Genomic DNA, 13591 nt, shown 5'->3' with positions numbered 1-13591 from the left:
ACACAGTGATGCATTCATGCATCATACATTTATAGGTACATGCATATAGACTAAATGCCATGCCAAAAATCATCTTCCGACCTATATTCCATCCACTGGACAAAGGCCTGAAATCAGCGAGCGATGCATCTTGCGCAACCTCTCTCTTGAGATCAAACGGAAGAGAGCGAGAGCGGGAAAATAAGAACAAGACGATCCAGAAAACAATCACTGTCCAGCCCTGCGAGGCAGATTCCAGGGCACGCATTGTGCGTCGAGCAAAGATGCGGGAGTTAGACGGCGTTTTTTTGAATGCAAAACTGAAATGAACGATGACATTTGCAAACTCTTGTCCATTCCAGGTATTGGATTTCGGTTTTGTGCAGGTTTCCGACCCCGCCACAAGAGATCTGAGATGGCATGCCATTTGCTATTGCAGTTCTTTAAAAATTTGCGACGTGCCGTTGAAAAATTGACATTTGCTAGAATGACATATAGGTATTATTTTCAAATGTCTGTTGGCAATACCGATGAGGTGATAGCTTAACCCTTCACATGGCTTTCTACTCGGTGGTAACCTTTCAAGGTATTTTATTAGCAGCTGGTTGATTTCCACCCTAAACTTGACCAACCGTGACACAAGTGTCCATTCCAAAAAACAATTTGGCAATTTTGCAGGTAGACCGCTGTCATCTGATAGGGGTGAGAGGGGTTATGTAATCCTTCTTTCACGGTGTCATTCTGTAGGTGATCAGCAAAGAAAGCTTGCCAGTGGGAATGCCAGTCAGCAAAATTTTGCACAGCAAGGGCTAATCTGTATACCTTTTTTTCTCTCGCTTTTTATTTTTTTTGTCTCTCAAGCAGCTATGGCCGGACCAGGAAGGGGAAGAACAGCTCACCGGTGATGAAGAGATCGAGCTCGCCTGGTTCCCATGGAGATGGTAAGTTTTAGTTGTTGTTGTTAGTTGTGTGTTTGTTTGTATATTCTTATTACTGTAAGTGTAAGGCACAAGGCATGCATCATGCACTTTTGCATTTTGTTCATTTTCTCTGTTTTCTCATGTCTTAAGATGTGTGCAGATTTTAGCAATACTGTCCATTCAGAATCCATAGAGTGTGAAGATTTTAGAAGGGTTACATGATACATGGAGTAACAACAAATTAAGGAGCCAAATAACAAACTACTTCAATTCCTAAGACCCACTGTTAGGGAGGTACACATTGATGAAAATGATAATTTTTGTGATATTGTTTGGGATTTTATTCATACATGTCCAATCTAAAGCATTTTTATCTTTAACTTTGGTTGCCTACAAACAAACTCGCAGAAACACTCCTTTAATCCATAAGATTGTGTACGTGTAGGGATGCCTGCCCGGGCGTGAAAGATGAATCCTTGAATTGTCGGTGCACTATGAGAAGTTAATGATGGCGCGACTGCTGTGCAAGCTATTATCCAGCTGTTAGATTGCAAATGGCCTCGTTTTGGTTTATTTCATGGGTCATGCACGAGGAATGCTCATTTGGATTAACCCCTTCCCCGCCATGCAAGCGCCATTAGTTCTTTAGTCAGCGACATCGCAAGAACTTGTGCCACGCCTGTATCGTGCCCTGGGGATAGTTGCTCTGGAATGAAAATATGCTGAATACTTGTGAGATAGTCAAAGTTAAAGCAAATTTTCCCATTCTTCAACCAGAATATGAATTTTTGCATTCATAATATGAATCCTACTGCAAAACAGGATGTTTGCTTGGTATGCAGAAGGTGGCATCTCTGCTTTTCAGGTTCGTATGCATTGACATTTGAAGGGAGAGGCTGCAGAGAGAATGCTTGCATGGGCACTTACATATTTTCAAAGGCATGGGACTACGCATACATTAAGTGAGCTGTCTATAATGTCTTTCTCTGTCATTAACTCAGAAAGTTCTTGAAGGTAGACATGTATTAACCAGTGGTCGAATGAAGTAATACATGTACTTTCATCTGTTTGTTAAGTTTGTTCTGTGTGAAAAAATAAGGGCCATGTACAACTCTATCACAATTTTGATCTTGTTTGTGTGCATTATTTGTTTTGTAAGTAATTTGTATTGCACATTGTATTATACATCATAATTGTAAGTTGTTGTTTTTTTTTTTCTTTTAACTTGTTCCCTTCTTCAGGGAGTCCTCTAGACAGCCCAAGGGTGCCTGTCCATCCCCATGCCCACTTTCCCTTTAACACCGTCCGCCAAGCCGACGGGCGGCGATGGTCGCTCGCATCACTGCCTTCATCGGGTTATGGAACCAACACGCCCAGTTCTGCAGTGTCGGTGAGTGGTAACCAATTCTGACGACTCTATCTCTCTTTCCCTCTCCTTCTCTTCCCCAACCCCCCACATCTCTCACTCAATTTTTCCCTCTTTGAAACTTAGAAAATGATATTATGAGTAAGCAATATCTTACAGATCAGGGACCTGTTTCACCCAGCTGTAAAAATCAATCTTAGGTTCAATTTAACTGATCTTAGGGACAATATTTGGGATCAATTAGTCTTGAGAAGTTAGGAACTGTTTCACAAAGCTGCAACTGTATGTGGAAACAGTAACTTGCTTCCACCTTGCCATGTTCTTGAATTCAGCGTGAATGCCTTATAGTATTGTTCTCAGCTTGATCTGATATTAATCTTTCCCAACTTTTAGTTCATTGTTTGGCTCGATATAATTCCCGTGTTAGTGAAACAGGCCCCAGGTGAAACAGAAAAGCAAGCCAAATGCTAAACTGCACCTGCAGTAACACATTCATGCACACACACGACATTGATATGTATCTCTCCCTCTGTCCCTTGTCGTTATATATGAAGGGAGAGTCAGACAGGGATATATACTTTTAGACAAAAGGGACGTGTATTAAAGATGAAGCCTATGCTGTTGTTTGTCATTTATTAAATGCCCTTGTGCAAAGCCATCATATTGGATTTCTGTAGGACAATCTCAAAGCTTTTGCAGTGTTTCCCTTGAGGCTCATAGAACACAGTGACAACTGATGTAGACAATCCGTAATTGATCCACATAATCATAGGATTTCTCTTTCTCTCTTTTGGATTAGCATTATTTGATTGCTCATTATTATGCCGTGTTTCCCGAGAAACGCCATAAATTGCAAGAGATTATAAAAGCTGGCGTGTGAAAACTGATGTTGACATGTCCCTGCGGAAGATTTCGAACCCGTCGGAGGACAATAAATCACAAACCTTCAGTTCTTCTGTCGCTGTGAATTATGACTCAAACTCCGAAGCGGCTTCCGCCCTCTGAAAACCGCTTCCTGCCTTGCCTGACAAGGGATCTCTGTCTGTGGCAGGGACCAGCTGAGAGTACCCTTCTCCTCCTCCTCCTCCTCCTTCATTTCATCCATCCCTTCATTCTCTCTCCAAGAGGGAATGCAGCCCTCGGAACAGATCACACGCATGTTTCGTTTGATATCTTAATTTGACCAGAGAGACTTTGCGGGAAGTGCTTCAGCCACGTTCGCAATTAGGTCTTGATGGGGGAAGTGGTCCCTGCACATCAGGCATGGCGTCTGCTTCCCCCCTCCCCCCACGTCATGTCAATAAAGAGATAGAGTGAAAGAATGGAGGGGATTCCGCATATCCCGAGCAGATTAAAAGAGGACGTCTGATTGTGATGCTCTGTGGTCCCCCCAAAAGTATACCAGAGTTCTAGGGTCTGCGTAATGCAGAGAGGAGTGGCTGATCATTGCTCTGTAATTCTATTTCCTTTTGACCTAATTACCAACCACCATTTTTTGTTTTTATTCCACAGTAGTTCTTGCCCAAGATATAGTGAAGCAGTGCTCCTTTGGCCCTTTGTGGTAGAAAAAAAGAAAAAGAAAAAGAAAAAGAATGTCCTTCTCTCACTTCAAAAATTTTTCTTCATCCCAAAAGATGGCACGCTCAGTGTGTATTGATCTAGGAAGAAAAGAATTGATGAATGAAAAGATTATTAAACATCTTTTTGATGGTGACCATACCATTATTGGTTTTGATGATAATGATGAAATATGAAGATTGTGATACAAATATTACTACAACTGCTAGTAAATAGTTATGATCATAATCATAATGATAACAGTGATAATGATTCAAAGAAGGAGGAGAACAATTGTTTAATACAAAATCCAGTTATATCTCTCTTTTTTTTTTTGAAAAGTAACTTCCGCATGATAATGTATTTGGTTGCCAAAAACTATTCTTGACCTTGTAAAGCCAACATGATGGAATCTTGTGGTCGTCATGTTGCGCAACATTTTCCAAGCAAAGGGTTCTGGGTTGAATTACAAAGAGTATTATTAAAAAGGTATTCTCAAAGTGTTGCAAGCCCTGCTTATGATTGACATCAATTCTACCAAACATTCATCCTCTTCTGCTCCAGTCATCCTGTTCAAGCCAGGAGCGGCTGCACCAGTTGCCGTACCAACCGACGGCGGAGGACCTCCAGATCCTCTCGCAGCACTTCAGCAGCAGCGAGAGCAACGTGGGAGGGGGCGACCACGATGATGGGCGTCGGTCCCCAAGCTTCCGGCCGCGGTCCAGGAGTCTGAGGTAAGGTGTTGCCCCCTCCAGAATGTGTGATTTCCCTCTATCTCACTTTCCGTTACTCCCCTTCATCCTCCTGTGTGGAAAGTTCCCCTACTTGACTCACTTCCTTCATCCTTGTAACTTTATATCCATCTTAACATCATTGTCTATGAGCTTTCAGAATAAAATGAAATTGCTTTGAACTGCCAGTGCTCGGTACTGCAAGCCTTGGATGAAGGCTAAGTGTATACTAGTATCGCATATCATTTAGTAGGATAGATAGCAACAACAGCAACAAAATGGCCATGTAGTAAAGAAAGCTTGCATGCAACTTTTTTCAAGTCTGCTCTGAACAGGCCATTGCCAAAGCCTTCATATCAATGCACCAAAGGCAGCAAACTGTACTTGATTGCGCTCTGCCGCATAGAACTGGCACTACCTGGGTAGGGTATGAATCAAAATGGGATAGAGACAGATGTGATCATGTGCCTAGACATGATCATCTGACATCGGAATGTTCGGAACCAAGAGTTGTAAACGAGCTCGCTCTGTTTATGTTTGCTGCAAAGTGCACCATGGCCCTTTTCCTGGGCAGAATTCACTGTTGGTCACAAGCAAAGCTGTTTGTCATCTGTGGGCTTACTCTGGCCTTGTGCAGCTTTAGAGGAATTAAGATCGCTTATGGATCAATTTGCGCCCTATCACTCGGTGTCGGGCATTTGCAGAAATGTACAAAGCATTTATGCGTTCCTGCACATGAATCTGTTGAAAATCTGTGTTTAACTCTGTTACAAATGAATACAGTGCACTGAAAATGCATTGAAAATGAAAGCGTGCTATGTGTATATCATTGCTTTCATTTTTGCCGTATTGACTGATAAAAAAGGGAAATTTTCATTGTTTTACGGCCCTTGAAAGATTAATTTATCTTCCCTTACAAGGGCATCACGTGAGAGAGATTGTCGCAAGGAAGGAAGTGATGAGTTTGTTGATAGTGAGGTTAATCACATTTTATTTTTTATTTTTTTGAAATAACGTTCTTGTGCTTGCCAAGGATCTCACATGCAACAGATATAATGCAATCTTTGAAATGTGTTCAGAATCTTTTGTAGTCATCATAACTCCTTCGGGGCATGGGTACAAAGTGCACTTTGTACCTCATATGATAGTGATAATTTTCTGTGAGTATGTTTGTTGACTGTTTGACGTACATAGCTTTATTATGGACAAGATGTCAGTAGCTCATAATGATTTCAGTATTTATTGTTTACACAACACACGTGATATACAGGTATGGAAATCAGAGCAATTTACAATGTTGGCAGTGAACTGAAGAATTTGAGAACACATTGCACTCTTTTTGTCCACCATTTGCGTGTTTTGAGTGCGGATGGCCCCGAAAACCCCCATAGCATTATACACATTGTCCCAAGAACCCTGGCAAAAGAAGGGTTGATATTGTAAAGAGTAACACAATCCATTACCATTCCTTTCTAATAAAGGTTATTATTGGGCAAATATACGATGGTGTAAGTCTTTACTGCCCTACTGGGGTTAAAAGAATAGAGTATGAAAAGTTTCATCACTTTTGATATTATAAGCAAAATGTGCATAAGATTTTGATGCAGACATCTCTGTATGGGATGAGTGTTTCTGCTTAAAAGCCTTCCATCATTGTCCATGTAGCTTATCCTAAAGCCAATGTAAGAACATAGATAGCTCTCTGATTTAGATGACAGATACATGTCACCTGTTTGCCATAGTTGGGCAGTGTAGTAAAATGTAATAATGTGTATCGGCATTAATGATTAACCTTATCTTTTTAGACCCTTGTTGGGTACTTACATTCGTGACCGATTTTACTAAATTGCGTACATGTTTATCGATAAGCTGACAACAATGGGGTTGCTGCCATTTAGCTGTTCAAACATGCGTGCTGTAAAAGGCCCATTGAATTTGCCAGTGTATCAAACCAGAAAAGGAGGTCAATTAAATGAATGAGCGACACCTTCATTCACCCCCCCCCCATTTTTATTTTCATAACAAAGATTCTGATGCCATGTAGCCATCTATTGATATGTAACCAGTGACAAAAATATGAATTTGGATGCTTGGATAAAATGAGTATGAGAGATTTTGATTGCTCAGCTTGTGTGAGACAAAACTAAGAATCAAGAAACCATGGTTTGTTTGTTTGTTTGTTCGTTTGTCATGTTTATGAGGCAATTTCACGCTAGAATAAGTATTTCAGGGAGTTGAAGCAGTAAGGGTGCCTTTAAATTCATGGTAGGGGGCAAAGGTGGATCATAAATATTCTGAATGGATTCATAATGTAGCCACAGCTTCCTCTCAGAACGGAAGGAGAAGTCTTTTGTCACCCATTTTGTCGGCCCATAATTTGCCGTGAAAGGAGAGATGTCGGCTTCAAATTACCTGCATTAAAAGTGAAGCGGCTTCCAGATGAATTGAGATAGCAGTCTGCAAGTCATTTCTTAGATGTGTGCGAGCATTTATTGTTTTATTAATAGGACATATGGGAAAATTTTCAATGCTCAAATATGTATCGCATCTGAGGCTCAAACACACTTTGCAGAGATGCGCTGCTGGTCTTTACTGTTTTTAATATGCATGCACAATTTGTATCAGCACCATGAAATCGATGCACAACCTGTGCTGCTGAAGTGATATTGCACATTGTGTACATGCAACTTGAACGTGATGGGCATGTGTATAAGAGCTGTCATCACTGTGCTTTTATAATAAACTGAAGTATGTTCAGGTTTAATTATTGACAGGGTTTTACGAGCATCAATTTCATCTTTGTCATGCACTTATAAAAATTACCTCACATGCATGGTTACGTACCAAATGTAATACTTGTATGCACAGTTTCATGTGTGCACTATACTTGTGAGCTTTGCTCAGATGAGTGGGCAATTTAGCTAAAATGCCTTTAAAAATGTGCATATCATGGAGGGATGCTAACAGTGTCTGTTTATTCAGAATCTGCCAGAATTGTTGTTCCGCAGACATTGTGTGAAGGTTGAATGAAGATCATTAGTGTTATGACGATGACGTCAGACTTAGCTTTCTAGTTTCATCAGTGTTTGTCTCATCAAAACATAGTTTGTTGGTTCAATGTTCTTGTAGTCTTACAGCTCCCACATTTGTTTTTGTTTTTGTACGTTAGCGGCGATGATGACGTTGATGGATGTAAATCCAAGTTATTCTTCCGTCCTTGTCCCTATACTAGACAGCCATCATCCCCATCAATTGCATCCAATTACATGATAGGAAAACACAAATTACGAGTTAATTATACAGTCCGCCTTTCCAGTTGACGCGTGCAGAGCCAAGAAGAGCTGATCTGGGTGATATAACTCCCACAAAGTTCCATGTTTTTTTTTGCACAACAATTCTCTGAAAGGTCGGGATAGCTGTGCTAGTCGGTGATTTTTATTCGAAATTACATTAATGGCAAAGCTTGACAAAGCTATCAGGATGTGACAAGAGCATCCAATAGCAATCGAGTGTGTGGAAATAAAAAAGGAAATATTCATGAGTGTTGTGTCATCAGCACATCTTCTCTTTTCCCCTCAACCCCTCAGTCAGTTTTCCTGATACTTATATGTCCTGATTTTAATGCAATTGTGCTCTTGTATAACTTTTCTCTCCGCAATTTTTGTTTGTTTTTTCCATGAGGTAAGAAAGAAAAAATGCACACCCAGAAATATACAGTGCTCAAAATCACATTATCAAAATTTCCTGATCAAACATATGATTTATTCAACTCCTTTAACGTCTCGCTTTTGTGTCGGAAAGAGTTGTTTTTTTACTCACCAAAGAAATGAGAAAAATTTTCAAAAAGCCTACTTGGAAAGCTCCTCCTACAGTCATTCTGTGTCATTTATTGTCCAAATGCTACCCGTGACCTTGTGTAACGATGCCCTGTTTCCACATAATATTGCATATCATACAACCACTGTAATAAGTTCTAAATAAGAGTGAGGTGAAGGAGTGTAAGAACTTAATCCCAAATGCATAGGGTTCTTTTTTTAGCGTAGATTTATATAATCAGGGATGAAAAGGACAGATATGTTCTCGATGGATCATTTCCGCTGGACACAGTAATACCACCTAATTCTTATGACCTTTTAAAGACATGAGTTGCATTCATTAGCTCCCTTGCTGCTGCAAAGGGCATGGTAGGTTGACAAATCATACCTTTTTTTTTTTTTTTGTATTCCAACAAAAATTGCCTGGCGTTGAAGTGAGAATTGTCAGTTCATCTGAAAATAAAAATATGTTTTACAGTACCAAATCTTAGAATTGAATTAGAAAAGAATTATTACATCTTACTTTCGCAGTTACCTTGTGTGTATGATAGATTGCCTGTTAAGGAAATATCATTCTCTGTCGACCTGAGAAAGCTGTTTTTTTTTCTCTCCCCTTGTTTCTTTCAAAAGAGCAAAGAATGGCCATTTATATGATTTGTCAGCGTTTTATGTATTTCGTTTTTCGTACTTTTTTATTATGATTACAATAGAAGTGAGTATTAAAGGAGTTGTGCTACATTATGCACATATTAAAGTGTTCTCATGTGTGGAATAAAGAGCTAATTAGTTTTCAGACAGTGTGTACAATAATGTAAGGAACAAAGGAAATTTCTAATATTGTCAGTGACCGAAGTATGTGAATACAGATCACATTGAATACATATAGGTCAGCCAGTTCATTGAAATTTTTCAGATTTTGTCTTTTGAAAGTGTCATTTTTGCATTTTTTATTCATTGACTTGTCTGCAAATATCAAGTCAATGTCTCAAAGGATTTGGACAGCTGCTTGTATGTTACCTCTAGCATGTAACATTATTTCTAAAGCAAGGTCACAAACAAACCATCTTTTTTCTTCTTTTTGTAATGCAATTCTTGCTTTGGAAAAAGCAGGCATGTATCTCGTCAACGATGTGTGTTGCTCATTCACCGCCACTCCTGTTACGTCGTAGCAAATAGAGCTCTCTCAGAAAAAATTTGCACGTCCACAGGCTCTGATATCGCCACCAAACGTGACTAAAATTCCACAACCAAGCATGCACCAACACGTTGCCCGGAGGACTATTGTAATAGGGGGGCTGTATTTCTTGACTCATTTGCAATCCACACACACACACACTCTCTCTCTCTCTTTGTTTAACATTTTAGCAAAGTGACAGATTGGAAGGAAGAGAATGGAGTTTATTTGATGAGGGAAAAAAAATGTGATACAAAAGATTTTGACACTTTGACAACATTTGGCCGTAAAATGAACCATTGAATGCATCCGGAGAAAAGAAAAGCGAGAATGCATCGTGGGTGTGATGTTTTGATAATAGCAACATCATGTGCCAATGTGACTGTGAAGGGAAAAAAAGGTGTTCAATTCATCGTGTGAAGTTTAGAAAATGATGTGGAATCAACCACTGATGTGAAGGTTTGAAGAGCTGTGTGTGAACGCATCTCTCATGAACATTATTATGAAGACGGGTGTCGCAGAATGAACTATTGATGTGGATTGCCTGAATACCTGTTGCTCCGTAATAATTTAAGTCCCCGCCAGGCCAGGAGGGATGCAGACATTGAGCTTTGAGACTGAAATGTCTGCAGGGATATGATGATTCAGAGATGAGTCAGATGACATCATGCATCACTCCACATCTTCCATTTTATTTTGTTTGTTGTTATTTTCCAGTTTATTGCAGTCAGACAGTTGTAAGAAATCCATGCATAATCATCAATTTGCTTGTCTGCCTTTCCAACCAAGTATTAACCCGTTGAGGACGAGTCCCAGAGTATACACTGGCAGGTGTCTATGGGGAATGCGTGTTGTAGCAAAATCAGTCCATCCGCAACGGGTATTAACGAGTGGGGGAGTACCCTCGTCAGAAGTCTTTACCTAATTATGAAAGAAAGAAGAAATGATTCTTTGTTACCTTCTCTTTCGGAAGGCTAAAAATTATCAATAATGGATCAGTCTGTTTTCGGCAGCGTTTTGAAAGTGAGCATATAATATGACAAGAAGATGATATGTGCATGCTATTGCTACTTTAATCATTTCTCAACTGCCATACATAAAATGTATGTATACATGTACATGTAGACAAGTTTTTGACAGAGGCTAGCAAAGCACCTTTAACTGGAGGAAAAGAAAAAAAGAAAATAAAAGAAGAAGGCATATCTGTGAGGAAGCATGTACAATTCCAGTGACTTGTCCCTCTCCTTCACGCATCTCCACATACATGTACCCTAGCTTGCTACGGCTGCTTGTAAATGAGAGTTCGTGTTTCTCGCCCGCACCCGTCGTGTTTGTTCCTCGCTACTCAGTGTCAGATCAAATTTGCGCACCATCCCACCACGTGAAACACGACGTTGTACATGAGATTAATAACAGCAGCTCCCCGACATCACACTTCCTGCATGCTATCTAGATGCCTGCACCAGCTTCATTCATATTTAGCACTGTTTTTCCCTTTTTCCCAGAAATAAAGGCATGTTATTCGAGTCATACTGAAGAAAAGTTGTGTGACAGTAGCTTAAAGTGACATTTTTATTTTTGGGGGGAGAAATTAAGGTGTGATGTTGTTCAAGTCTTTTAGCAACTGAAGAAATGTCGTGTGGCAGGTGCCTAAGTGAGAGATAATTTGTTTTTCGCATCCTCCATAATTACTCCATTTAGTCTATCTAGTATTAAAGGAAGGAGATTTCTTTCAACAGTGTTTGCATCGTCTTCTGACATGGGAACACCTGGAGATTTCAAAATGCATCTACTTGAATATGATATTAGATGCTTTTTCAATGTGCTTAGCAGGTAGACATAGATGAGTAAGAAAATGAAACTTGATAGAAAGCAAGGGAGAGTTGGAAAGAGACCTTTTGTAGGATTCATTCCATAATCTCACTTTTCCTTGTCTTAATTTGATATTGGCCCAATTTTAATGGTGCACTAAAAACGAACAAGCTGTCATTCTTTATTGTACACATATTGTGACGCACATGTTCAATGATTTGGAAGTCACGCTGTGTAACGATGTATTATTACGTTATCAGCTCAGCAATCTCTTGTTCGTAACATGCCAAGTAAAGATATGGGAACAGTTTAAGCTTTTGTATTGCATGTACCCTTATTTTGTCGTGCCTGGCTCCTAATTTGACCAAAAATATATGTACTAATACGAGAAATATTTTCGAGAACTCGGTTAATAATCTTTCAGCTCACCAGTGTAGTATACACACCTGTGGTATTACTTGGCTCACAAAGTTAAAAGTACTACACTGAATTTCATGATGTCTATGAGTTCATTTTAGTGTTAAATTCAGCCGTGTTCTCCTCTCTGCTTCCTTTCAGTATTTCATCACTTTCTCTTTCATTTCTTGGTTCATAAACGTATTCATTTTTTCTTTTCTGAAATTTTGAAATTTCATGATTAATAAAATCCTCCAATGTATTCTTTTGCTTGTCTTTACCACTAATGGCTGTTTGACAGCTTATCATGGCTTTCGCTGCCTGACCGGCCGATCATCACGTTCACATCCCAGTCTGTGTAAGCCTCAGAGTATACATATATTATGTATAAAAAAAAAAAATTTTACCACCAGTACCTTTGCTTATTCCTCATTCCTCGATATTTGTGTGTACATATTTTTGCATCATGTGTATCATATCACCTGTACAGATTTATCTGCAGCTGTCATATTTGCCCTTCGTCAAAATACACTCTTCTGCATATGCATGCCAAAATCATATTTGTGTCACCCCCACCCCATCTGCTATCACTTCTCTACCTTGTCCCCTTGCCCACCCCACTATTATATCCCCCCCCCCCCCCCCGCAAATATCCCCACCTTCCATCCTCACATATACACTCATACGTCACAATCTAGCATATTTGTCTATGCAATATATACACTGTACAAAGTAGTATCAAGTGGGAGAGAGAGAGAGAGAGAGAGAGAGCGGGAGAGCAGTAATAGTCAAAATGTGAGAGTGGAATATTTACTCGAACCTATGCTGGAATTTATTTGCAATATCGATGCGACACAGAGTGTCGAAGTACTGTCAGTTTCATTTCCGTGTTTGTATCTTCAGAGCGTCTAACGACAATGCGTAAACATTGATCTGTGCGTAGCAGGTGTTGTTTCTTTATGCCAGTTTCAGTGATTTAACCTTGTGTCCCTTTTTTTTTCTCTTTTGTATGTGTGTGTATGGGTAACAAAACTGAGTAATCTGAGGATATTTTAGGAAAGTATCGTAGGGAAAAAGAAATCATGTCCATTTGTTATGCCTAGGTGATTATTTTTTACTTTGAGATCTCTTGTCGTTCATGGTGTGTAATTTTGTTCTAAGGCCTAGGCAAATTAATTGATATAGTCTTTTAATACTTATAGGTTTTTCATTAAGTAATACTCTCAGTGGGTAACCAGCAATTTGCTGCTCCCACTCCACAACAACAAAATAACTGTGATTTCTACAATAATTACAGAGGTCATATCACTCCTGGACCATTCTAGAATAATAAGACGCCCACTATTTCTGGGGGGGGGGGGGGTTCAGAAAGACAGATGCTAGACTTGACCACAAAATATTGGAGAGGGTGTGTCCCCCACAAGTGTCCCCTACTAGGTGTCCGATCGAAAGGATACAGTGTATTTGGTCAGCAAATTAATCATAGACCTGTAGAAAATACATATTGTATGGTCATCACTCTGTGCAACTCATCTAGGCCACTTTGCATCACCATTTTATCCCAAACATTCACCCAAGAAATTATTTTACCAATTCATGTACAGTATAATTTTTTTGGGTGGATGGTCTTATGGTGACAGTTATAATTATTATTCTTTGTATTAAAGTGGGATGGTTTTATTAAAAAAAAAAGTTTAGTGTGGGAGAAATTTATTATTTTGATTGTTAAAAGTTAACAATGTAAGATCAGATAAAATTTGTACCATAGCCAAGTTCCATGGTTCATGCAAGATACACTAATCATATAGTTCCATGAGCAAAATTTGCACTGCAAAATGCTG

General features: G+C 39.4%; 1 protein-coding gene across 1 annotated transcript in view; it reads left to right on the top strand.

The window, feature by feature from the left end:
- The window catches only part of LOC140237110 (microtubule-associated serine/threonine-protein kinase 2-like), a 138711-nt gene that overhangs the window by 95460 nt on the left and 29660 nt on the right, over positions 1-13591 (top strand). The window contains exons 4-6 of the mRNA XM_072317049.1: positions 841-920; positions 2141-2289; positions 4387-4556. Coding sequence (XP_072173150.1) covers positions 841-920; positions 2141-2289; positions 4387-4556 — 399 coding nt within the window. The remainder of the gene's footprint in view (positions 1-840; positions 921-2140; positions 2290-4386; positions 4557-13591) is intronic.

This window comes from Diadema setosum, chromosome 13 (genome assembly GCF_964275005.1).
Source record: "Diadema setosum chromosome 13, eeDiaSeto1, whole genome shotgun sequence".
Lineage (NCBI taxonomy): Eukaryota > Metazoa > Echinodermata > Echinoidea > Diadematoida > Diadematidae > Diadema > Diadema setosum.
This window is presented reverse-complemented; position numbering and strand designations above follow the sequence as displayed.